This window comes from Hypomesus nipponensis, chromosome 9, assembly GCF_054491055.1.
Source record: "Hypomesus nipponensis isolate SF chromosome 9, ASM5449105v1, whole genome shotgun sequence".
Lineage (NCBI taxonomy): Eukaryota > Metazoa > Chordata > Actinopteri > Osmeriformes > Osmeridae > Hypomesus > Hypomesus nipponensis.
This window is the reverse complement of record NC_140369.1, coordinates 4234354-4261501: the sequence shown is the minus strand read 5'-3', so window position 1 is coordinate 4261501 and position 27148 is coordinate 4234354. Positions and strand designations below refer to the sequence as shown.

General features: G+C 48.6%; 1 protein-coding gene across 1 annotated transcript in view; it reads right to left on the bottom strand.

Annotated features, from left to right (window-relative positions):
- Positions 1 to 27148, bottom strand: part of rnf123 (ring finger protein 123) — an 85601-nt gene that overhangs the window by 51042 nt on the left and 7411 nt on the right. Inside the window, 30 exon segments of the mRNA XM_084703968.1 lie at positions 1483 to 1671; positions 2243 to 2382; positions 5915 to 5999; positions 6095 to 6182; positions 6448 to 6535; positions 7794 to 7868; positions 9177 to 9354; positions 9538 to 9645; positions 10415 to 10498; positions 13116 to 13261; positions 14122 to 14314; positions 14568 to 14668; positions 16736 to 16837; positions 17493 to 17613; positions 18088 to 18159; positions 18520 to 18581; positions 18801 to 18900; positions 19307 to 19424; positions 19873 to 19946; positions 20454 to 20546; positions 21107 to 21232; positions 21431 to 21535; positions 21945 to 22059; positions 22297 to 22422; positions 23093 to 23160; positions 23481 to 23567; positions 24042 to 24127; positions 24384 to 24438; positions 24553 to 24650; positions 25162 to 25241. Of these exon segments, the coding sequence (XP_084560094.1) occupies positions 1483 to 1671; positions 2243 to 2382; positions 5915 to 5999; positions 6095 to 6182; positions 6448 to 6535; positions 7794 to 7868; positions 9177 to 9354; positions 9538 to 9645; positions 10415 to 10498; positions 13116 to 13261; positions 14122 to 14314; positions 14568 to 14668; positions 16736 to 16837; positions 17493 to 17613; positions 18088 to 18159; positions 18520 to 18581; positions 18801 to 18900; positions 19307 to 19424; positions 19873 to 19946; positions 20454 to 20546; positions 21107 to 21232; positions 21431 to 21535; positions 21945 to 22059; positions 22297 to 22422; positions 23093 to 23160; positions 23481 to 23567; positions 24042 to 24127; positions 24384 to 24438; positions 24553 to 24650; positions 25162 to 25241 (3163 nt within the window).

Here is a 27148-nt window from a genome sequence, read left to right as displayed (position 1 = left end):
GGATAAATCCCTCATCACATTTGGCCCAGAAACTAGGAACTAGCCTACCTGAGGGGAGGGTGGGGGTGTAAGGAAGGGAGGTGGAGGGAGGGGATGGGGAGAGAGAGAGAGAGAGAGAGAGAGAGAGAGAGAGAGAGAGAGAGAGAGAGAGAGAGAGAGAAAGAGAGATAGAGATAGAGATAGATAGAGGAGGGATGGAGAGAGAGAGAGAGAGAGAGAGAGAGAGAGAGAGAGAGGAGGGATGGAGGGAGTGATTGAGTAACCAATCAGATGCAGGATGATGGAGTAGAGACTTGGCCAAGGAGCTGGTCTCTTTATTAACACAACACACATATACACACACGTACACACACACTTCATTAATGCAGCAGCACGTAGCACACTTCCTGTCCTGCTTTACAGGGGTAGGCCTGGCACACACAGACCACCCAAGAACCTGCAGGGACACACTCAGTCACTTTGAAACTCGCACAATTTCACACACACACACACAAACACACACAGACATGTATTTGTCATAAACCGGAAATTAGGAGTGAAAAGTTCTTGACACACAGTCCTGTTCTTGTCCTCAAAAACCACCAAATATCCGAACACACAAACAGACACACTCACCTACACACACACACACACACACACACACACACGTGTTAAGTGAAGAAGAAAGTGAGAAGGAGGCCAGCTCTGTCTTCAAGGACGAACAACCACCTGCCAGCACTCAAAGGAACCTTTCAATTAGCTGCTGATTGCAGCTGGAAACAGCCAATAACCCACGTGGGAGCACACACGCACACACACACACACACACATGCACTCCACACACACACACTCCCTCCTCACACACACTATGCCCACAGTAAAATGTCCTATACACAGACGCACACACACAATTGACAAAGCCTTGTCTAGCTTGACAACAAACCTGCCTGGGGACAGCAAGGGAGGAGCATCACACCATGAAGGAGGGAGGAGGGGCCACAGGAGAGAAGAGAGGGAGGAGAGGGAGGGGAGGGATGAGAGGGAGGAAGGGGAGGGACAAGAGGGAGGGAGGGGAGGGACGAGAGGGAGGGAGGATAAAGTGGAGGGAGGAGAGTAAGTAGAGCAGGTGAGATGAGAGAGGAGAGGGTGAAGAGCGAGGAGGGAAGGAGAGAGGGAGGAGAAGGGAGGGGCTGTACGGTGAGGAGAAGGTGTTAATGACTTGAACTGCGTCAGCCACATCTTTACCTCAGAGAAGTCTGCTGATGATCTACCACGCTCCCCTAGGGTGACACACACACACACCTCTTTCTTTCCCTCCCTCCTTTTTTCCATCCTTCTCTCTTCGCCTCCCTCTCATAGCCCATTCCCTATCCTTCCCAGATGAATCCAACATGTGTCCGTTGATGTGGACGGTGTGCAATAGCAGCATTTTCAAGTCTCTGAAATGTATTTTCTAGTGTCGTTCCCTGAACAGGGAAACTTTGACGTCCTGTATCAGCTCACCTGAGCCAATCGTCTCAGTAGGAGCTCGGCGGAGGGGCGTGTCCAGTCCAGGAAGATCTCTGGTACCAAGGTAACCGTCATCTCCAGCACCCGCAGCAGGCTGACAGACAGGTCGAAGCAGGTGGCACACACCTTCAGCTGCCGCGTGTCCACAAAGTTCCTCTCTGGGCGCTCTGCTGCCTGCTGAATCTGAGAGGAGAGGAGGAGAGAAGGAGGAGAGGAGGAGAGGAGGAAAGGAGAGAAGGAGAGAAGAGGAGGCGAGGAGGCGAGGAGGAGAGAAGGAGGAGAGGAGGAGAGGATAGAAGGAGGAGACGAGAGGAGAGGAGGAGAGGATAGAAGGAGGAAAGGAGGAAAGGAGAGAAGAGGAGAGAAGGCAAGGAGGAGAGGAGAAGGAGAGGAGGAGGAGGAGGAGAGAAGGAGAGGAGAGAAGGAGAGATGGAGAGGAGGATGTTACGGCTGGTGATTCCACCCCTGGATGTTCCTCATCTGGCTCGGATCACTGAGTCACACCAGGGACAGCTGCACCCAGCCAAGCAGAACACCAGCACACATCCTGGAGCGCGCATGCCCACACACACACACACACACACACACACACACACACACACACACACACAGCCTATAGATCCAAAAGAAACAAACACACACATACTCTCTACCTTTATCTCTTTCCCTTCTCTCTCCACATCCCTCCATCTCTCTCACACACACTCACTTTCTCCCGTTTTCTCCATCCCTCCTTCCCTCCCTCTCTCCTCACCTCCTGGATCATGCCTATGAACTCAGAGAAGGCCCAATTGAGCTGGTTGAGGACGCTGTTCAGGAAGCTGGCGGCCATCTCCTTATCCTGCCTCAGCAGCTCTGCCATGTGTCGCTGGAGCAGCAACGACGGACAGGGCTCTACAACCAATCACACCACAGGAGGGTCAACATCCACCAACCACAAAGCACGCTGGTCAGGTATCTGCCAGTCGTGCAGCACTTTGGCCTAAAATCAGCCAATCACAGTAAAGTACCCTGGTTAACCAGGAAGTGTGTACAGGTTGACATCCAGGTGTTCTTCTTCAGTGAGGAGCTATGCAGAGGTAGATCTGCACCTTCCATGGAGTAGTTTAACACAACAGGTCTATCCTATTCTATTTCTATGTCTACCATTTCATCACTGGGTCTACACTACAGCTGTGTCTGTGCCAGTTAGTCTACGTGGAGGACAGAGCAATGGGGTGCAGCTGTGTGTGTGCTTGTTGTTGGCTGCTATGGCCCACAAACACACACACATAAGTGGGCTTCCTGCTGGGTGACTACGTGAGGGTTTCGATTGTTACTCATTTATTTAGCCCCTGAATCAGTACAACCACTGTGAGACCTATCTGTCTCTGTGTCCCTCTCTCACTTTCCACCCCCTCTCTCTCTGCATGTCTCTCTCTCTGTGTCTCTCTCTCTCTCTCTCTCTCTCTGTATTTTACTGATCTAGATGACAAGGTGACATTGGTGGGGGGTGATGGACTGTTGAAAGAGGCTTCTAAGAACCCCTCTGAGGGTCAGAGTCTCGTAATCACAGCCTCTCTCTCCTGGGCATAGAGCTCTAGAGGCCCCTCCTCCTCCAGAGCGCCATGCCAAGGAGAGAGAGGCTGTGATTACGAGACTCTGAGTGTCTGACTGTGGGACAGCAGCTGTAATCTGTAACCTCATCAACACCAGCAGGGTAGAAGAGGGGAGGAGAGGGGAGGAGCTAGCTCCAATAAAAGGCAAGAAAACCAATCCTTTTGTTTGGATAAAGAGGAGAGTGTTTTGTTAGGATGAGAGGATAACCTTTAAGTTTAATTAGGAGGAGGGAGGTTATTCTACACTGCCCAAAGGCCCACTGAGAAACAGAGGGGATTAGAGGCTGGGAGGCTGGGGAGGAGAGAATATATATATTACAGACTGGGGAGTTGATATTACAGATATTAGAGGATATGGAGTGGAGAACAAATATTGGAGGCTGGGGAGTAGAGGCAAGATATTGGAGGCTGGGGAGTAGAAGCAAGATATTGGAGGCTAGGGAGTAGAGGCTAGATATTAGAGGCTCAGGAGTAGAGGCTGGATATTGGAGGCTGGGGAGTTGAGGCAAGATATTGGAGGCCGAGAGTGGAGGCTAGATATTGGAGGCAAATGGAGGGAACATTTTAAAGACGTGAGGTCCTGCTACAAGTGCATGTTGTCCTAACTACATGTACACACATGCACACTCTCTCTTTTACACACACACACTCTCTCTCTCTCGCTTACACACACACACACACACACACACACACTATTGTGGGCTGATGAGTCCTGCTGTTCTTGGAGGGCCGGCAGCATTGGTAATTACCCTTTTAACTACCAGCCTCACCACCAGCATCCACCCTACCCTAACTACCCAGCCTCCTCTCTAAACCCAGCCTCCTCCCTACCCAGCCTCACTACCCAGCCTCCCTACCCAGCCTCACTACCCAGCCTCCTTACCCAGCCTCAGTACCCAGACTCAGTACCCAGCCTCACTACCCAGCCTCCTCCCTACCCAGCCTCACTACCCAGCCTCCCTACCCAGCCTCCCTACCCAGCCTCACTACCCAGCCTCCCTACCCAGCCTCCCTACCCAGCCTCCCTACCCAGCCTCCCTACCCAGCCTCCCTACCCAGCCTCACTACCCAGCCTCCCTACCCAGCCTCCCTACCCAGCCTCCCTACCCAGCCTCACTACCCAGCCTCACTACCCAGCCTCCCTACCCAGCCTCACTACCCAGCCTCCCTACCCAGCCTCCCTACCCAGCCTCCCTACCCAGCCTCACTACCCAGCCTCACTACCCAGCCTCCCTACCCAGCCTCACTACCCAGCCTCACTACCCAGCCTCACGACCCAGCCTCACTACCCAGCCTCACTACCCAGCCTCACTACCCAGCCTCACTACCCAGCCTCCCTACCCAGCCTCCCTACCCAGCCTCACTACCCAGTCTCTTCAGAGACTCAGGACTGCAGGAGGCAGGGAGAGTCTGAAATAAAGGAGCAATTTGTAGTTTAAATTTTTTACAACCTATTAAAAAAAAGTGAAGCTAAGACCAGCAGTGCTGGCGGCTGCAGAGAGGAGAGTCTCCAGTCTTACTGATACACATCACTTGACCCCACGGGACAAAAGCAGAAAGAAACAGAACTAAAAGACAGGATGGGACAAAAGAAAATAACTTACTTTGGAAACTAGCAATGGACAGATCTCCTGTTAGCCATGCATGCAGACGAGAGTTAGGACAGGTCGCATGAGGAATGGACAGAGCAGGCAGAGAGGGAGGGAGAGACAATAGGAAAGGAAGAAAGAGAGAGAGAGAGCGTGCGAGCGAGAGACAGAGAGAGATGATAAAGAAATTGATTCAATATGCATAACAAGGAAATAACTCTCCAGGGAGCGTCAATGATAAAATACCAAACAACCACGGTTCCATTCTGTTCTAGAACACAAACAATGTGAAAACTTACTGCACCAAACTTTTGTTTCTTGGTGGGGAGAGAAAAATAGGATTTTCTACCTCACAAACACAATTACCCACAAAGCCATCACACCACACCTGATCTCAGTTTGACCAAATCAAGCTCTCTGGCAGGTGGGCATCTTAGACCTGGCTTCCTATAGCCTCATCAGATCAGATACATATTGATTGTGCTGATGCTTTTAAAGCTGAACCCAGAAAACCAAGAGTAAAGAGAGCACCTACTTCCCCTGCCCATGTCCCTCACCCCTACTTCCCCTCCCCCCTCCCTCCCCCCTACTTCCCCTCCCTCTGTCCCTCCCCCCTACTCCCCCTCCCTCTTTCCCTCCCGCCCCCTCACTTCCTGTAAAGCATCTGTAACCCTTGTACAGTAGGCGTTGTGTGTAACTATGATATTAATATGAATAATCCTTCAGGTGAATCAGGGATCAGTCCTGGCTTGCTGTAGCTTAGACAGTAGGCGTCATGTGTAACTGACGAGCCAGTGGAACTTCCGCTCATAAAGATGTGTGGCTGCGTTCTATTTCCAGAGTTCCACTCACTTTACCTCTCTCTCGTGTCTGAGATATAAATACACTGAGATCTGAACACGTCCTCACGGCTGGAAACAACAAGGTTTATTATTTTTTTTACTCCTGCCTCAAGCACTCTTACAATCTCCCCCCCCCCCACACACACACACACACAAACAAATACACACACACATCAAAGATGAGCAGTTCCAGAACCAGGAAGGTGTGATATAAACAGCAGGCAGCAGACCAGGGACAACAAAGTTACCATACAGAAAAATAGGTCACAACTAATAAATACATCTAAGACTGACTGGAGAAGAAGACACTGATGGAGAAGAGAAAGAGAGTGTACAATCGAGAAATTTAGAAAAGTGTGAAAATGTGTGTGTGTGTGTGTGTGTGGTGGGTACTTACTCTGCAGACTGGGCAGGTTGGCATCTTCAGGTTTGGTTTTTAGCAGATGAGGCAACCTGGTGTACCGGTAACCAAACCCACAGCCCTGCAAAAACAACCTGGTTAAACTGGAGTGTGTGTGTGTGTGTGTGTGTGTGCGCACATGTGTGTGCACGTGTGTGTCAGCACCAGAACGCCTACCCTCCACAGTCGTACGAGGATCCAGTTAGTCTGAGCCCAGGGTCTCTGCTCATAAGGAGCCAGCAGGTTCCTCATCATGGCTACTCGCCTGAGACAGACAGACAGACAGACAAGACAGACAAGACAGACAAGACAGAAAAGACAGAGAGACACAGGAGACAGACAGAGAGACAAGCAGGCAGACAGGGAGAGATTCAGAGAGACAGGTGAGAAGAAATATTGGGTTAACAATTCTGCAAATGCTTGAGAATTTAAACACACAACATCACCATGGTTCCCTACGTAACTTTAAGATGGCTGTACACTAGTCAGGCTGACAGAGGAGCCAAACAGAGAAGACCTTGCCCACTCACTGTTCCTCCGGGATCCTCTCCACCGCCCTGAGGGATTGTGGGTAGCAGACGTAGCTGGCCAGGGCTTGCATCAGGGAGTCTTTGATGTCTAAGGGGGAACGAGGAGGAAGGAACCACATGTCATTCACCACACCAGAGAAGAAGACCACCAGAGACCCACATGTCATTCACCACACCAGAGAAGAAGACCACCAGAGACCCACATGTCATTCACCACACCAGAGAAGAAGACCACCAGAGGCCATGCTCTTAAGCTGCAGGAGACATGTTGTTGCATAAACATCATACATCATGTATGATGTTTGTTATTATATTGCATATGTATTATCATCAACCAAGAAGTGGACTAAACCCATGTCATACAAAACAGACCCAAGCCCTGGACCCTGGGTCTTCTAACTGGTAGGATGTGACACACAGGTCCTATCCTGGGCTGGGTGGAGATAAATTCTATAGGAACAAGTTGTTTACACCGATATAAAACTGAGAAATTAGAATGTCTGAAAACGTAGAAATTATAATGTATTATTCTGCCACTCCCCCCAAATGATAATCCCCAAGCGCCGGCTGGATATTAGATACAACCACATAATTCACAGCCATCTTAAAAGCGGCTCTTAAAATAGGTCCTGGTTGCTAGTACTTCAGGAAATGTACAGTGCGAACAGATTTACTTTTAGCTCCCCCAAGCTATATTGAACATTTTTAATGATGTCTTCAGATGTGAAATTAATCCACGTGAAATATAGTCAGGCCCCTGGCTGTGTTCAGCCAGATTGTCCATTAAAGGAGCCTGGTTACTGATTACAGTCCGGGCAGCTGCAGTCTGCTTCATTACTACTCCAGGTAACAGGAGGAGGAGGAGGAAAATAGTGGGACAGGAGAGCTGGCTGGTCAAGAGGCCATTTCACAGATGCCGCCAGGAATTTTGGGCCCCATGACAAAAAAATCTAATTGGGCCCCCTCTGCCCAGCTGCTGTCACCACATCTCTGGGACGTAACTGTCACATCAAAAGCTTTACATAACTCTGATTAAAGGCTTGCAACTGTCTTGCTTCTTGTAGTTCAATGCTATTTCTAGCACAATATTTACTGCTGGTGATTTGTACATGCAAGTCTGCATACAGTATGCAGTTCACTGTTTGATGCAGGATTAGAAGCCGCCATACAAAATGTCCTTAAGGCAATCTTTTACTGTCTCAAAGTATTTTTATTGGAAAATTAAGAGATAAAATCCTCTTAACATTAATGAAACATGAACACAACTGAGAGTATGGAAGTGTGTGTGTGTGTGCGTGCGCGTGTGTGTGAGTGCCTACACCGTTCTTAATGATGAACCGTCATACCTGTCCCGACGATGCGAGGGTCTGCAAAGTGCTTGGCGAGGATAGCAGCAAGCTGAGTCAAGGTTTCCTCATAACCTGGGGAGACAGAAGGTTCCAGTACACGGTACACACCCGGTCGTTAAGGGGACGAGGTGACAGTACACACCTAAGTCACAGCATTACACAGCTACGCTACCACAGAAGAAGAAGCACAAGAAGCATTACACAGCTACTCTACCACAGAAGAGGAAGCACAAGAAGCATTACACAGCTACTGTACCACAGAAGAAAAAGCACTATAACTATGTATTAACTACTTCAGTTAATGTTCCTGGGATGTATTTGGTAAATTCTCACGCCAGGCTGATGGGAACTGTTGCAGATTGAAAACTGTTGCAGATTAGATGCAAATGTATGCAAATGTATTTATCATGACAAAGTGGAATGGCTGGTAATAAAAGTACCAATAAAGGCATAATAGCTGCAGTTAAATCCCCAGATGTAGCACTGGCCCTGTTTCAGTCAGCTTGGCTGTTACCCCATCTAACCTCCACCCCCCCCCCCCCCCCCGATGCTCACTGTTCCTCCATCTAACCTCCACCCCGTGCTGTGAGGGCCTGTGTTGCTGGCTGTGTCCCTGTGCTGTGAGGGCCTGTGTTGCTGGCTGTTCCCCTGTGCTGTGAGGGCCTGTGTTGCTGGCTGTTCCCCTGTGCTGTGGGGGCCTGTGTTGCTGGCTGTGCCCCTGTGCTGTGAGGGCCTGTGTTGCTGGCTGTGCCCCTGTGCTGTGGGGGCCTGTGTTGCTGGCTGTTCCCCTGTGCTGTGAGGGCCTGTGTTGCTGGCTGTTCCCCTGTGCTGTGAGGGCCTGTGTTGCTGGCTGTTCCCCTGTGCTGTGAGGGCCTGTGTTGCTGGCTGTTCCCCTGTGCTGTGAGGGCCTGTGTTGCTGGCTGTTCCCCTGTGCTGTGAGGGCCTATGTTTCTGGCTGTGCCCCTGTGCTGTGAGGGCCTGTGTTGCTGGCTGTGCCCCTGTGCTGTGAGGGCCTGTGTTGCTGGCTGTGCCCCTGTGCTGTGGGGGCCTGTGTTGCTGGCTGTTCCCCTGTGCTGTGAGGGCCTGTGTTGCTGGCTGTTCCCCTGTGCTGTGAGGGCCTGTGTTGCTGGCTGTTCCCCTGTGCTGTGAGGGCCTGTGTTGCTGGCTGTTCCCCTGTGCTGTGAGGGCCTGTGTTGCTGGCTGTTCCCCTGTGCTGTGAGGGCCTGTGTTGCTGGCTGTTCCCCTGTGCTGTGAGGGCCTATGTTGCTGGCTGTGCCCCTGTGCTGTGAGGGCCTGTGTTGCTGGCTGTGCCCCTGTGCTGTGAGGGCCTGTGTTGCTGGCTGCCCCCCTGTGCTGTGGGGGCCTGTGTTGCTGGCTCACCTGGCAGCTGGTCCATGCAGTTGGAGGGGCTGAAGTAGTTCTTGAGGGCGCTGTAGCTGTTCATGGCCACGTTGAGGTAGAACTCGGGAGCGAAGGCAAACAGCGAGCCTGTGTTGTCTGCGTGCTCCACGGTGCGAATACACGCCCTCAGCAGCCAGTACACATCCAGCATCTTCTCCTGGGGGGGTTAGGGGGTGATTTAGTACAATACAATAGATTGTGTTTGGACTCGTCCTATTACGACATGATAGTACAATACCTTGGAGTAAATGGACTAAATCAGTAGTATTAATACTCCAAAGTATAGTACCTTGGAGTAGATGGATTACATCAGTGGTATTAATACTCCAGAGTAGAGTACCTTGGAGTAGATGGTGGCGTTGATCCAGGCCAGCCTTCGGCTCAGGTGGTTCAGCTTCTCAGCGAACACCTTCTGGCTCTTCTGCAGCTCCTCCATGATGTCAGCTCTCTGAGGGGTCAGAGGTCACCCAGCCATCAACACCCTGGCAGCACCTGCACTCGTGTTTGTGTTATGTGATACAAAACTGTGAAACGAAAATAATGGAACCTCTGTGTTGCTAAACCTTAAGATGCTACCTAGAGCACTGTGGTGATATGTTGTGTGTAGGTGTGTGATTGTGTGTGTAGGTCTAGGTATAAGAGTATGTGTGTGATAGTGATCAATCGATCAATCAAATCCATTTACATTTAGTCATTTAGCACACGCTCTTATCCAGAGCGACTTACAGTAAGTACAGGGACATTCCCCCCGAGGCAAGTAGAGTGAAGTGCCTTGCCCAAGGACACAAAGTCATTTGTCACGGCTGGGAATCAAACCAGTGACCTTCTGATTACTAGCTCGATTCCCTAACCGCTCAGCCACCTGACTCCCAATCCATCTATATATCTTGATGTATTCTGTTGTCAGTGTGTATACAGGACACCATGTTCCATATGATACCATCCAGACAACCGTGTTCTATGCATTGACACCATCTGGTAGGAGCGCGTTGCCGTGGTTACCGCACAATACAGCACAACGTTCGTTTTCACACGAGAAAAAAAAAAAAAAGTGAGTGAAATACATCGAAACTGCGTGACCTGGTTTACAAAGGGAACATGAAGCAGGGGTGACTTGAAGAGGGGCCGTCGCCGGCGCAACAAACGCCACGTTGTTTAGGCAGCACAACTGAAAGACTGACATTCACATCAGCAGAGGAATACAGTCATGCGTTTACCCTGCTGGGACAGCGAGCAATCTTCTCCTCCGTGTCCTTCAGTGCTATGGCGTACTCGTGGACATCGTCTGCCACCACCACCATCTGGAAACACACACACACTTACTCAATGACCCGCTGCCTGTAATTTGAAATCTTACACTGAGGGAACAATGTACTGTAACTACAAGCCGCTCTGCTGCCAGCCCACTTCCCGCGCTAGCAGAGATGTTTCTCAGGACCATAGCTTCTCAGCTCGGGAGTCCGACCCCACTGGACACTGTAATAACTGTCTTGTGACAACAGCACTCTGAAAGCACTCAGGGGTCGTGGAACCCTGGGGGTTCCGGAGGGCTGAGGGAGTGTCAGTGTTCTGCAGTAGAGGAGAACCAGAGAGGCTGGAAGTGAAACACTGTTATCATCTGTGCCCAGCCTGGGTCATGGCTTTCTGAAAATACCATTGTATATGAGTGGTGTTAATGAAACTCGGCCAGTGAAATGAAACCACTGGACCCGTGTGAGATGAGATATCTGTGAGTCCATATCAAGCACACATCAATTACTTTCAAGATACTGCTAGGCAGTCGACCTATGTAATTGACTGCGATACAGTGTTTAGGTAGTAATGTGTTATATACAGTGGTGTAAATGTAATCTCTCTCTGAAGCACCCAATCTCTCTAACAGAACCAAACGTTGCAGAGGTGGTTCGCTGACAAAACTAACATGACCAGTAGGCCTAACCCTGTCTGAGACTTGTCAGCCGGCGAATCTAAATGCCAGCAATAACTAGCCTTTAGCTCACCAGGTTCATAGGGCATATGTATTGCATGGAGAAGATGGGTGTGATTCTCACTAAGGTCGTATCAGATAGAGTGATCTTACAGCGAGGGTGGTAGGGTGTGGTAGTGGAGCACACACCAACACGCACAGATCACATGATTTATGAGATTTTCTCTTCAGTTCTCTCGTCGTGGTGCCCTGTCACCACAGTCAGCTCTCATCCAGGTCGTCCCAGCAACAGCCTACGCCTTTGCACGGCGACCTTCATTTGACAACCCTTCACCCGTTAAGACTGCGTGTTGTAAAAAGACTGATGTATGGTAGCGGCCGTAACCTTAAGCTATGCACACTGTGCCAGCCTCGCTCTGTCCAAACTTCCTGTTTCCATAATGCATACCGCAGACCTCTGCTCTGAGAGAGGGACGGAGAGAGCAAGAGAGAGAGAGCGAGAGGAGAGAGAGAGAGAGAGAGAGAGAGAGAGAGAGAGAGAGAGAGAGGGAGAGAGAGGGAAATAATGGGAAAAAAAGAGGAAGAGATAGATAGATTGAGAGAGGGAATGTCAGAGGAAGAGAATGGGAGATATAGTGGGAAAGAGTGAGAGGAACCGAGAGAAAGACAGAGAGAGAGAGAGAGAGAGAGAGAGAGAGAGAGAGAGAGAGAGAGAGAGAGAGAGAGAGAGAGAGAGAGAGAGAGAGAGAGAAAGAGAGAGCGGGCTGGGATAATGCAGGGGTAAAAGGTTTGCCAACTCAAGCACTTTCTACAGTGAGATATGAGCCAAATCAGAGCTTTTCAGCATCACCCCGCTCTCAGACAACAGTCCTTTACAGAGAGCACATAAAAGAGATAGAATGACTTGTCTGTGTGGTGTGGAGCCTCGTTCCCGATGAGGTAATGGAGCCTGGAGAGGAGCTCGGGTGATGGAAGGCAGAGATGAAGCGAGGTGAGGGTAATGCGCTTGTCTGCTGATGTATTGGCTTCCAAAGGACTTTTGGGTTTCAGAGTTGTCATGCTTGTAACAGACTGTTCGCAACGACGTAGTTAGACCTCCTACAGCTGAACTGGATTCTACGGAAACAGCAGCCTGTCAGTGACCTGACAAACATCTGACCGCAGCATACCACATAGGCTGAGGCCTTACCGCAGCATACCACATAGGCTGAGGCCTTACAGCAGCATACCACATAGGCTGAGGCCTTACAGCAGCATACCACGGAGGCTGAGGCCTTACAGCAGCATACCACGGAGGCTGAGGTCTTACCGCAGCATACCACATAGGCTGAGGCCTTACAGCAGCATACCACATAGGCTGAGGCCTTACCGCAGCATACCACATAGGCTGAGGCCTTACAGCAGCATACCACGGAGGCTGAGGCCTTACAGCAGCATACCACGGAGGCTGAGGTCTTACCGCAGCATACCACATAGGCTGAGGCCTTACCGCAGCATACCACATAGGCTGAGGCCTTACCGCAGCATACCACATAGGCTGAGGCCTTACCGCAGCATACCACATAGGCTGAGGCCTTACCGCAGCATACCACATAGGCTGAGGCCTTACCGCAGCATACCACATAGGCTGAGGCCTTACCGCAGCATTCCACAAAGGCTGAGGCCTTACCGCAGCGGGCTGGGTTTGAATCCGGCCTTGGCCCTTTGCTGCATGTCTCTCTCCCTTCATTTTCTGTCACACTTCACTTACAAACTGTAAACAGAGCATGACAAAGGCCCAAAAATATATATTTTCAAAAACAAAAACAAGGTCAGTCTTTATCAACCGTCAAAAAGTCAAAAGGTACGGCATCAAGTCTTTTCTGACAGAAATAAAAACCATACCATAAAAACCTGGATGGAATCACCATAGAGAGACCATAGATTATATGGATGAAATCCCCACAGAACTATAAAGCATAAAGCATCCATCCAGCCTTAGAGGGACATACCTTGCCTAGCTGCTGATGGACACTCAGGTTGTACATCATCACAATACCATCCACAATCTCCAGCAGCGACTTCTCTGTGATTGGCTGGTCAGGCTCTTCTAGCGGTCGCCCCAGCAACAGGCCATCGTTTCCATGGCTTCCCTCAACTTGAGTAAGCAGAGGAGATGAGAGGGGAGGTGGGGAAGAGAGGTGAGGAGGAGTGAGGAGGAGAGAGGAGAGAGGACAGAGGAGAGAGGAGGAGAGAGGAGGAGAGAAGGAGGAGAGGAGAGGACAGAGGAGAGAGGAGCAGAGGAGAGGAGGAGAGAGGAGGAGAGAAGGAGGAGAGGAGAGAGGAGAGAGGAGAGGACAGAGGAGAGAGGAGCAGAGGAGAGGAGGAGAAGAGAGATGAGGAGGAGAGAGGAGAGGAGGAGACGAGAGAGTAGGAGAGGAGGAAAGAGGAGAGCAACTATTATCCCAGGTGTCATCAGCACAACAGCAGAGAACACGTCTCCACTTGAAGACCAGGAGGTGACAACACTGACACCTATAAAGCAACAGATGGACCTTAACCCTGCAGACCCGTGAAGTGGTGTCCAGCTGACCAGTACTGACCCCCCCCCCCCCATCCTGTGAGTCACAGTGCTGGACAAGACCAGACAGCCCTCTATTAGATTAGCCTCCTACAGAAACCAATAACAAACCTGACTCAGAGCCTTAAACTCTATAAAACCCGCCCTCATGCTGTCTAACTCTATCTGTCCCTCTCCCCTTTCCTACAAACTCTACTAGATTACAGAACTGAACAGAGGCCCAGAGGTGTAGTTCAGGTATAGTTCTGGTGACGCTAGCGTTACAATTCAGGAGTGTGAACCTAGACTTAAGTCTGAATCTATGAATCCAAATCTAGACTGACATCTCAAACTGTATTTTGATCAGAATCTAGATGTGAATCTGAATCAAAATCTAGACGTGAATCTGAAACTCTTCATCCTTTTGATCTAGATGTGAATCTGACTCCATGACTCACTGTCTTCCTCTGTGCGCTGTTCCACGGCCAGGGTGCGGATCTTGACCTTTTCGGGGGGCGCCAGGGGTCGCCGGGGGGTCATGATGCTGACGGCGGCCGTGCTGAGGAAGCGGTTGGCGCGGCCCAGCGTGGGAGAGCTCAACCAGCTGGGACGAGCCAGCGCCCCGCCCATGGCCGCCGCGCCGAACGGTCTCTGTCCACACAAACAAACACACACACACGTTTATATCATTGAAACCCTTGGAACATTGTATGTGATGGATTTACACCAAAAGGCCGTTGTCTGCACAAAACTCAGAATCTTTATATTATTTAACACACTCAAAACATCATACATAAATACACTCTCCCTACGAATAGACAGACAACCCAACATAATTATTAATAAACACACTTGGAACACAGTACACGACCAACTACACACCTACACAAACACACACACACACCTGAGCTGCTCCGCTTTCCTCGTCCTCGTCCAGATCGTCCATGGAGGAAGCCTGGATCTCGGCAGGGTCAATGACGATGTTGGCTTTAGACGCCAGGTCATCTAGGAGGAACACACAGCCGTCACTCCTTCATACCAGAGGAATACACAGCCGTCACTCCTTCATACCAGAGGAACACAGAGCCGTCTCTCTCTCTGTCTCGCTCTCTCTGTCTCGCTCTCTCTGTCTCGCTCTCTCTGTCTCGCTCTCTGTCTCGCTTTCTGTGTCTCTCTCTCTCCGTCTTTCTCTCTCTGTCTCTTACTGTCTCTCTCTCTGTCTCTCTCTCTGTCTCTCTCTGTGTGTTTCTCTCTGTGTCTCTCCCTCTGCCTACATTTCCTGTCACACTAAACTTAAAATCGGTCTAAAAAAGCATTAAAAAGGCCAAATCATCACTCAAACATCATATTACACCAGTATTGCGCTCCAACCCCAGCAGAGAACATGGTTTCAGTTAGTAAACCAGCTCGTTATTAGACGTCCAGGTGCTGGATTAGGGTAAGAAGGAACAGCAGGAGAGTAGCTCAGGGAAGGGCAGGCAGCGCTGGAGGTTGTAAGACGGTTCCCTGATGGAAACACATCAATCCCAGCCGAAGGAACAGACGGCTGATTGTCTGGGTTTTAATGAATGTGGATTTTAATTATAGCTTGATTACAATCGCAGGTAAGATGGTCGAACGGGAGAGAGAGAGAGAGAGAGAGAGAGAGAGAGAGAGAGAGAGAGAGAGAGAGAGAGAGAGAGAGAGAGAGAGAGAGATGGGGAGGGAGGGAAGGATAGAGAGAGATAAACTAGAAAGAGAGAAAATGAAGCAGGTTGGCAGATATCGTAGGCCAGATATCAGCCTGAGTAAAATAACAAGCCACAGTTACACCCTCGCCCCAACACACACGCGCAAACACACCCATACCCACACCCACACACACAAATCTTCTTCACTTTCATTACACAGATTGAAACTCAAAAACCCAGACAGCCCTTTGGCCTGATCTTTACAAACAAAGATTTTCCAAGAAAAAGAATCACAAATCACATCTCTGATCCACATATCTGATTGGTCAGCTCTTCTGGCCAACCAGGACACAACCCTTGTCCTCTTGGCACAAAATGAAAAAGCTTTCTACTGACACAGAAATCAGCCAGCTGTCGGTTCAAGCAAGCACCTGTGTGTGTGTGTGTGTGTGTGTGTGTGTGTGTGTGTGTGTGCGTGTGTGTGTGTCCTGTCTCGACAGTGTGTGTGTGAACAAGCTCACACATCCCACAGCCTCAGCGCCTGCACGGTGAAGCCCTCGCCACGACAACAGTGTATATCTATAACCAACATCAAATGACTATTACCTCAAAGTCAAATCTTTTTAACACCTGCGCAAAAAATATACGAAATCGGAAACGGGTCAAAATATGAAGAGTTCGGAACTTCACACTTTTTAAACACTTCTGTGTTAAATAAGTGTTCTTAGAAGAGAGCAGAACTAAACAGTAGGGGTGGGAATCTGTTGGTCCCTCACGATTTGATTCTTGGTGTCACAAATCAATAACAAATTTATTCATGATTTTTAATTTAAAAAAAAATATATACAACAAAAAATAGATTTTTTACTGAATCACGATTCAAATGTGAAACTTTTATCCCCCACCCCTGCTAAACAGTAGCCAACACAGGACACCCCTGCAGCATCCAGACTGTTCATATTCCCACATATCCCCGTCTGTAAAAGGCTGTTCTCTCACAGACAATATTTTCTAAAGAGATCCGATGTGCATGAGGCAATGCTGCTGGGGAAAAGCAGAAAGCGGACACAGCCACAGCACCCTCTAGTGGCTGGTCTGTGACAGGCAGCCTGCGGCACGGGACAACACCACCTCAGAGGGGACCAGAGACGACAAGCGGGTGGTCTCACCTTTCAGGGTTTGTGAGTGTGTAGTTAGTGTGGGAAGGTGGAAGGATCTTAAAGTTTAGGTAGAAAGAGAAATAAAGCCAGGTTGAGTAGACGAACCAACAGAACGACCAGCAGAACTACACAGGCTGCAAATCCTCATCTCTCTTTGGAACGGAAAGGACCTGGAGATCGTTTCAACTGGTCCAGCTGGTCACCAGCATTCTAACAGATCACTGGCAAGCGGGTGGTCTCACCTTTCAGGGTTTTCTTCAGGTGGGAGAGCAGGCCTCCTAGTCTCTGCAGGTCGAAGTAGTCCACCTTCCCATTGTAGAACAACTGGGGAGGAACATAGGCTTCTGGTGGGGGGGGGGAAGAGAGAGGGAGAGGGAGAGGGAGAATGGAAGGGAGAGAGAGAGAGAGAGAGAGAGAGAGAGAGAGAGAGAGAGAGTGAAAAAGAGAAAAACTGTGTGGCAGTTGTTTCATTGATAAGATTGGTCGATGTACAGGGGACTGCATACAGACTGTTGAAAGGCTGTTTACTGACTGCTTACAGGTTACACACAGCTTATAAGCTGAGGACCCTGAGGACCTTACGACCCTGAGGGGTGTTCTAACGTAGGCTGGTAGAAACCTTCCTGATCTTCAGCCAGATGGAGGTCTGCTTCCTGATCTCCAGCCAGATGGTGGTCTGCTTCCTGATCTCTCTTCTACTTACTCCCACTCTCTCTCCATCTCTCCCCCCATCTTACCTACTATCTCCTTCGCTCTCTTTCCCACTCCCCCACTCTCTCCCCATCTCTCTGGGGAGGTGAAGGAGTTTCTGAGGTAATAAGTGATGCTGAGTGTTTCTGAAGAGCACAGTGCTGCATACTGCACATCCTGAAGAACACTCTCATCACCACGTCTTTCTGAACGCCACAGGCGTCCTGCTGTAATGACCTGAAACGGTGTAATAGTTTGCTGATGTGCGCAGAGTGCTGTGTGTGTGTGTGCGTGTGTGTGAGGTCTCACCCTCACTGCTCACACAGCCAGGACTCATCCTCTTGCCTTCGTCCCAGTAGCTCCTCACTGCCGTCACCAAGCGATGCAGGAAACACACCATGTACTCTGGGGGACACAGCGCCGTGGGGTGCTGCAGGACACACACACACACACACACAGGCAGGCACACACACACACACACATAGACAGGCACACACACACACAGGCAGGCACACACACACAGGCAGGCACACACACACACACACACAGGCACACACACACACACAGGCAGGCACACACACACACACACACAGGCAGGCACACACACACACACAGGCAGGCACACACACACACACACAGGCAGGCACACACACACACACACACAGACACATAGACAGGCAAACACACACACACATACACACAGGCAGGCACACACACACACATACACACAGGCAGGCACACACACAGACAGGCAAACACACACACACATACACACACACACACAGGCACACACACACACACACACAAAACACCCAAAGACTGTTAAGGAAATTGGACTGAGGTTCAAGGACCGTTAACTGTAATTGAAAGGGAAAAAAAACGTGTGTTTGAGTTCATGTCTCACCCCTCTGTTGCTGGCGTTCTCCTGCAGGAACTTACGGAACTTATTAAGGAAGATGTATCTAGAAGCTTCCCCCTGAGAGACAGAGAGAGAGAGACAGAGAGAGAGAGACAGAGAGAGAGAAGGAGGGAGACAGAGAGAAGAGTATGAGAGAAAGAGAGAAGCAGCAAAGAAAGAGGGAGGGAGGATGAAAGGATTTTTAGGTGGGATGTTCAGAGAATGACAGAACAAGTATGGCAGAACGAACCAGGAAGGAAGCCTATCTGATTGTATCAGTGGCCAAAGGAGACATACTGTAGGACTACGGCCTGGCATAAGGGAACCAGAAAGGAGGCGTCATTGAGTGGAGCAGTAACCAGGGAACAGTAACCAGGTAACAGACGTGAGTCGAGAGGGAGCAGGGAGACAGCATGTGCCCAGGAGAGCCCAACCTACCGTGCCTTTGTCCTTGTTGTTGAGCATCAGTCTGAGGATCTGAACCTGGAGCTCCTCCACCACTACAGGGCAGGAGGGAACACACGCACACACACACACGTACACACACACACGCACACGCACACAATTCAGTTTTTTTATCACATCCATTTTCAAGGTAAACAAAACAGAGTAGCTGATTGATGTCCCAGCGAACATACTGTGACTGAAAAGTGCGTATGTGTGCCTGCGTGTGTGTGCATGTGTGCGTGTGTCCATGTGTGTGTGTGTGTGTGGACTACCTTCGATCCTCTTCTTGAGTCTCTGGCAGCCTCTCTCGTAGGCCCGCCTCCTCAGTCTCTCGTCGGCGCTCTCGTCTTTCGGCTCCCTCTCATCCTTCCCCTGCTCACGGTTACACAACATGAGCACAGCAGGCTGGAACAGCCTCCCTCACTCAGCGCTAAACACTCACTAACATCGCTAATATTCACTCACTAACAAACACGCTAATATCGCTTCGAATCACTCACTAAGAAACACGCTAACGTCGCTAATATTCACTCACTAACAAACACGCTAACATCACTTATAATCACTCACTAATAAACACGCTAACGTCGCTAATATTCACTCACTAACAAACACGCTAACATCGCTAATATTCACTCACTAACAAACACGCCAACATCGCTAATAATCTGTCACTGATAAACACGCTAAAGCAGAGGGCCGTGGTGTGTGAAAGGAAGCCTGTAATAGGCTGGCTGGGGGGCATCCATTTGAGAGGAGGTCTGTGATTGGCTGTCACCTCTTTGTCGAAGCGAGTGGGCCACCAGGTGGTGGGGATGAGCTCCTCAAGCCCCGCCTCCTTCACCCTCAGCGGCGTCTTGATGTAGAAGAACACCACGGAGCGAAGCACGTCGAACGTGATTCTGTTAAGGAGCCTCACGCACACGGGAACACGGACACATTCCTGCTTCTTTAACGAGCAGTTCAGTTGTTCACGTGTTGCAATTCACTCGCGTGGTGCTATTCATCCTTTCCTTCACTCATTCATTCAATGATTGATTCGCTACTTTTTTTCTTTCCATTCATTTGTTCATCCATTCATCAGCTAGTTCATGCATGAGTTAATTCATGAGTTTATTCATGAGTTTATTCATAAGTTTATTCATGAGTTTATTCATAAGTTTATTCATGAGTTTATTCATGAGTTTATTCATAAGTTTATTCATGAGTTTATTCATGAGTTTATTCATTCATTGGTTCATTTATGAGTTCCTTCATTAGTTCATTCATTCATTAGTTAATTCATTCATTCATTAGTTCATCCATTCATCAGCCAGGGTGAGCACTGGCGCTTGGGAAGGATATAAGACATTGCTGAGGAGATACTTCCTGGACTTCTCGTGGTGCAGGATGGCCGTGGTCAGACGCAGGTAATGGATCTGCAGAGCACAGAATCAGGGGCTCGTTAAAAAGCCTTTTAGCATTTCGGATGCATTCATGTTGCTGCACTCTACAAGTTCCACCCACACACTGGGGAGAGCCGTGAGTGCTGAGTTAGTGTTCTCCTGCTGCCGGCTGGCTGGGACTGAGGCCAACGCTACTCCTAGCACCTCCTCTCCACAGGGAAGGACGCAGACCAAGAGCAGAGAGGAAGGGCGCGGCGTATTGAAATGGGACACAGCCCTGCTAGTGTCTTGTGATGTGATCCCTGTGTAGGTTAATATAGCCTTCTAATATCTGGCATCGTCCAGAAACTAACCCTGGATACAAAAGGCTTTTAAGATGACAAATCTATTTTCCATGAAGGCCACCTATCAAGCTGAGATGCTGAACATTCCTCCACTTGAAAGGCTAACCTTGGCCGCTTCATGAATGAACACTTAACCCCTGACTCCATTAGCTCCAAGTCTATTGGCCCTATTAATATACTCAAGTGTGTGTCTTACCTGGAACCCCAGGTCTGGAATGATGGGGGAGAAGCGATAGGCCCTCAGCAGAGACATCATCAGCTGCTTCAGACACTCGTTCACTTCATAGTCCTGAGACAGAGGCAGAAAGAAAAGCAGAGAAACAGAACAAAGAAAGACAGATAGGCAGATAGAGACAGGCAGACACAGAGAGAGAGAGAGAGAGAGAGAGAGAGAGAGAGAGAGAGAGAGAGAGAGAGAGAGAGAGAGAGAGAGAGAGAGAGAGAGAGAGAGAGAGAGAGAGAGAGAGAGAGAGAGAGAGAGAGAGAGAGAGAGAGAGAGAGAGAGAGAGAGAGACAGACAGACAGACAGACAGACAGAGAGACAGAGAGACAGAGAGACAAACAGGATTTTAACACAAAACACAGCAGAAACTCTCGGCACAATCGTGCATTGGCAACTTTGAAAGAATGCAGTAATAAACTCTACAATGACGGGGGCATTAAAATCAGATCATAGAAGACCCAGGTCATAGTTTTACCGGTTCTCCCTGACCCATCCAAACCTTATGAATACAATAGAACAATATCATGTGGAATAAAACTGCTGGCAGTTGACTTCACATTTCTAAGTGGCCTCACTATCACATGACAGAAACAGTCTGAAGAACCAGAGGGTGCGCTTGAGTTTACCTCCATGAGCAGCCAGAAGAGGTCCAGCAGCTGCTGGATCAGGGGGTGCTCATCGACTGACCCCCCGCCCTCCAGGATCCCCAGCAGGAAGTTCATGAGAACATCCTCCACCAGGTACACTTTACACTGGGGAAACGCAATATCACACAACACCTCAGAAAAGGGATTCCTTATCACCTATCCGTTTACACTGGGGACACAATAATCACACAACATCTTAGACTGGGGATGCATTGTCGCACAACACTTTCCACTGGGGGACGCAATATCACACAACATCATTTATGCTTAGATGACTGCGGCCTCGACTGTCACGCCACTCACCATGAGCGGGGCAAAGTGGTTGAATATGTGTGCCAGGGTCACCAGGATGGTGGGCTCTCCACGGAGCTTCCAGGATGAGTATTCTGTCTCCACCAGCTTCTCCTCCTGCAGGAGAACACAAGACGGCCTTTGACTCAGCACCTTTACAAGGCTGTTCAGGGTTTCCCCGCAGCACTTTTCAGTTAAGGCGGCCGCCTAAGCAACACACGCCTGCCGCCTTAACAACGTCGTAAAATAGCGATATCCGCCGTGTTACTCTGTCCTGTTTTTTTCCCTTCCATTACAAAACGCCAGTCTCCCTTCTCTGCAGAACACATTAGTCTATCGCACAAATTAGCAACCCCCCCCCCTCCCCCCGATCCTGCCCGTCACAACAAACCTTCCTGATCTCACAGTCCGTTTAGCCGCACGGATCAGAGATCAGAATGGTTTTACAATGCAGAGGAAACCGGGTTTAGGACTGATCGATACGGGATGTGAAGTGATATGAGAGGCCTGTAATGGGCTACGGTACCTGTGTGTCTATGGAGGTGGACAGGATGGTCTTGATGTAGCCCAGGAGCTTGTGGGCCTTGAGCAGGTCGGCGGTGGGGGGGTTCTGCAGGGGAAGGTAGCCCTCCACAGGGTACGTAGCTCACACACACGTTAAGGAGAAAACGTTGTTTGTGAACCTCAGGGATAATAAAGACAATTCATTGAAATTAAATGTCTATGAATCTAAATAGAAATGACTACAATTTCAAAACTAATGTATTTTAATTCTACATTTAAAACGTCGTGTTTCACAGGTAATAAAAGCAGAGCTGATGGTAGCAGAGGGCAGCAGGTCATGAAGTGTTGTGACCGGCATCGTCAAGAAAGGATATCTGAGAGGGCGGCTGCCGAAGTTGAACGCCACCGACTCTTTGAAGGACAGACTGATTGCAGGGAAGTAGGCGACACCAGGACCCATCTTGATATCGCTGAAGGCTGTGCCCAGAGATTGGCCATTTCTAACACAACACACACGTCACAAGATCATGATCACTTTTCATTTGGCTGTGTGGGTGAAAGCGTTTACAATGCTAGCTGAACACAACTTGAATAGGTGGGCAGAACAACATTGGACGGAAAGGCTAAAGCCACGATCACCAAGCACGGCATAAATGGCCGTGCGGTACGTCGATGTAAACACCGCTATCAATCTCCGCAAAATCACAATCAATCTTGAGCAGCTTTACAAACAGTATTGCAAAGATGGAGAGCCTTGTTTTGTTAAAGTGTATCCGCACTTTATATGATCCAACCAAACGCAAAATTATATTTATTTTTGGCGAGCTAGCTCACAAACCAGCTTTAAGAGCCGGCTCTTTTAGGCGTTGGCAGCTGGCTCGCATATCTGAAGACCCAACTCTATTTTTAACAGATTAATATAGCCTATAGAATTAAATAATTATGTAATAATGAATTATTTTAATTTCAAAATAATTGACTAATTCAAAGAACAACAAAAAAATTATTATATTGGCTTAAAGGCGCACACACATTCGTTTAGACTGTCTGATCAGCCTCACATTCTGTTCCTGTCAATCATATTAAACTGAATTCAAACTTGATCAGAGGCTGGAGTCACAGGAAGGTTGCCAAGACAACTGGTGAGATGTCAACAACATGGATACTTACAAACAGAATGTAATGGTGCCCTCATCCAGATCTATGAGGCAGCTGACAATATCACCTGCCGCCCACGACTAGAGAGAAGCACAAGAGGGACAGGTCCTAACACAAACACTTCATCTACACGGCTATCAGAGACCACCTTCTGTAAAGCACAAACAGGACATGTGCGTAAGAATGTTGTACAGTAGAAGTTCAGTACTGAAATGCATGAAAATCATTGTGTTGTGAAATATGTGCTGAAGTGTTTCACTTGTTCATAAGAACTATTATCTTTGTATGTCATATCTTTCTGTTGTTTTAGTCTTGTTCAACAGTTTGCTGTCGCTGGGGTCATCTCCAGTTCAGAGAACATCGTGGTGTTCTGCACTGATCTTCTGAGTTCTTCCCTCACCTTGCCGTAGTTGGTGGTCGTCACGTTCCACTTGCGTACCCGGTTCCCGTCGTAGGCGTAGGAATCCGGGGTGTCACCCACGCCCTCCTGCAAACAGGAACATGCTCAAGTACAAACAGGCCTGCTAGTCGCTGTGCTGACTGAGTAAGGCTAGGCCAGGTGATGGCAGCTGTGCTGCCTGAGTAAGGCTAGGCCAGGTGATGGCGGATGTGCTGCCTGAGTAAGGCTAGGCCAGGTGATGGCGGATGTGCTGCCTGAGTAAGGCTAGGCCAGGTGATGGCGGATGTGCTGCCTGAGTAAGGCTAGGCCAGGTGATGGCGGATGTGCTGCCTGAGTAAGGCTAGGCCAGGTGATGGCGGATGTGCTGCCTGAGTAAGGCTAGGCCAGGTGATGGCGGATGTGCTGCCTGAGTAAGGCTAGGCCAGGTGATGGCGGATGTGCTATGCTCTCTGAGGAAAATCACACTTTGTTCACATCGCTCATCTTACACACACACGAATGAATGAACATTCATTAGCAACTGTTCCACAAAGACACAAGTAAACACACACACACACTTACCTCCTGGTTGAATCTGCAGTTCAGAGTGCACCATCCGATCTGCATCAGGCCCTGAGAAGAGATGAGGACCTCGTACGCCCACTTCCCTGAGAAGAGGGGATGAGGAGAGGAGGAGAGAAGGAGGCGAGGAGAAGAGACGAGATGACAAGGATAGAACATATCACATCAAAAATATATTCTGTCCAAAAATCAGGCAGTCTATCCTACAATGTATTCTATTGATCTATTTCTCACTCTCCACCTATACCTCTGCAGGTGTTGTGGAAGGTAAAGTTGTAGCTGTGGAGGGGGAGGAGCTTACATAGGTAAACAGGTTATAGCTGTAGACGGGGAGGGGCTTACCTTTGTAAACACAGGTGGTGGCTCTGATTGAGCTGAAGTTGCTATGTCCGATCACCTGTAGTTGAGAGGAGACGACAGGATCAGACACCATCACTAATCCGGCTCACCCTTGATTTGATTAGGTTTGATACTACTTGATTTGTTGTGACATGATCCAGTAGCCGCTCACCCCCAGTAGATCGTCGTCTACGAAGAGCAGGCCCTCGAAGCCGCTGGTGTGGTCCAGAACCACAGTAAGGGGCCCCAGACGCCCCTCCAGGGTCTGGTCTGTTCACACACACACATAAACACACACACATAAACACACACACACACACACACGAGAACACAGTCAGGATCACATCTAAGATCTAAATGCACCCAGTCTGAACTTATTCAGGAAGAACGCTAACTGATTAAATAATTTTTTTTAAAAAATATAGATTGCTCAGTTAAAGTGTATAGTAATGGAAGTCTTATAAATTGCCTAATTGGTGTGTGTGTGTTTGTGTTTGTTTGTGTGTATGTGTTTGTGTGTGTCCTTCCTTGAGGCTGCAGTTCCAGTGTGACTGTCTGGCTGCCATAGCCTACCTCTACGGGTGGCTAATTGCTGCCAGATATCCAATTACCGTCTACACAGGCTTCAGGGTAGAATGATGAAACAAATTATTGAGTGTGTTACTAGGGTTAGTGTAAATATTGTGTGTGTGTGTGTGCATACGTGTATTATAAGTGTGCTTACACACGTGCATGTGTGTGTGTGTGTGTGTGTGTGCGTGTGTGTTTGTGTGTGACGGACCTTTGCTGTCTTCTGTGGGCTCTCCCTCCAGCAGCAGTCGGTCCAGGTGGGCTCCCAGGTCCTGAAAGCCCAGCGGCTTCCTGAGGACGAGGAGCAAAACAACACAGATGTTATCAGGCGGCTGAGCGGTTAGGGAATTGGGCTATTACTCAGAACGTTGACGGTTCGATTCCCGGCCGTGCAATAATGACGTTGTGTCCTTGGGCAATGCACTTCACCCTACTTGCTTCGGGGAATGTCCCTGTACTTACTGTAAGTCGCTCTTAGAGCGTGTGCTTAAATGACAACATGTAAACGTAAACATCACACTCCCTCAACACAGCTGAGCTAACATCGCTTTCCCTCAAAACAGCTGAGCTCATCCCTCTCCCTCTACACAGCTCAGCTAACACAGAGCTGAACACCAACACCTGTGGGTCTCTATCTCCATGCACCAGGTCTCTCTAGCCCTGAACACAGACTATAGAGAGCGGGAAACAAAGGGTTCTTGGTATCAGAGCAAGCAAAAACAACATTTGTGTAATTCTATAATGCAGCAACAGTCTGACATCTAATGAATCCGCACATTTATGAATGGATCCGCGTGTTCTACTGCTCGTGCCGTGAATGTAGCCCGCCGGCGCCAATCTTGACCTCGAGATTATGTTAACTTTAACTCTCTTTACTAGCCGACATTGGGTTTAAAGTGGAGTTTGGTGAGAGAATGTTTCTTAATACACCGAAACCTGGTTAAACACCAGGTAAGCGCCCCATCCCTCCACCACGATTAAACACTAATCAACCTAAAGCTAAAAATGCCTGATAAGAGGCGAAAAGAGCGAGGAGATTCGTCCCGACCTGGCCAGAAGTTTCCCTGGCTTCGACATGATACTGATGGAGACAGATGATGGCCAGCTCAACTTGTAGGGATTTCTCTGGTATTGCAGACAGGTAGGTTAAGTCAACTGTCATCATTTAGTTTAACAAATGTAGCTCTAGTCATATAGCCTATCAAACTTGATCTCACAGAATCAGTCGGTTTAAACCCAAATTTCATTTTGAGATGTACAGGGCCTACACCACTGGAAACTAAACATTAGCTTTACTTCTTAGCTTTCGTAGTTTACGTTAGCTTTCCAATGAACCAATCGTATTTTCCTAAATATCAAGCAAAGTTATGTCCTTCTAGTCAGAACGGAAATAAATTAGGCTATTACAACGTTCGTTTCGCCTCAGCTGATACTGGCAGTTCGTTAGCTGGCTAACGAAACAATCTCTCGCCCTCAATATTCTGTGAGAACATGTCACAGTTAGTAAATATGTACCCACTAATTGGTTACATTGCAGTGGTTTGTAACCAGTAGGCTATTCAACATGTTGAATTAAACATTTTTCGTAGCTACAGCATCAATAGACGGTACATGGAAACATACGGCAACACTGTTGCAGAAGCATGATGGTACACGTTACATTTCTCAACAATTTGGTTGTCTTTCCAAAAGCTTCCTCCACCATCTTTTTCTTCACTTTTATGGAGTACAGCATAGCCAAGCCTATTACTATAGGTAATTGCGCTAGCTACCGTTATCTTTTGCTTAAATTATGCCTAAGGCGTGCAACGGAACCAAAGGCAATCAGAATGAGAACTTGTTTTTACAAACACGGAATTTACTGTGGCAGAAAGGTGCATACAATAAACATATACGGATCTTATTTTAAAAAGTACAATAAATAAAATAAAAAGGCGAATAGTAAAGAGCTAAACAATACCGGAGAAACCCTAATAACAATCGGTTCCCTCCTACCGGAGGAACCCCAATTAAGCACACCCAGTTAAAGTAAAGCAGAGCTGAACAAACTGTAGTACCGTTTGTGACTGTGGCTTGCTTGGGAGCTACAGTTACCTTCACTTTTAATAAACATATAAGGATCTTAATTAAAAAAGTAGAATGTATAAATAAAATAAGTCTAATACTAAAGAGCTAAACAATATGTATGATATAAAATA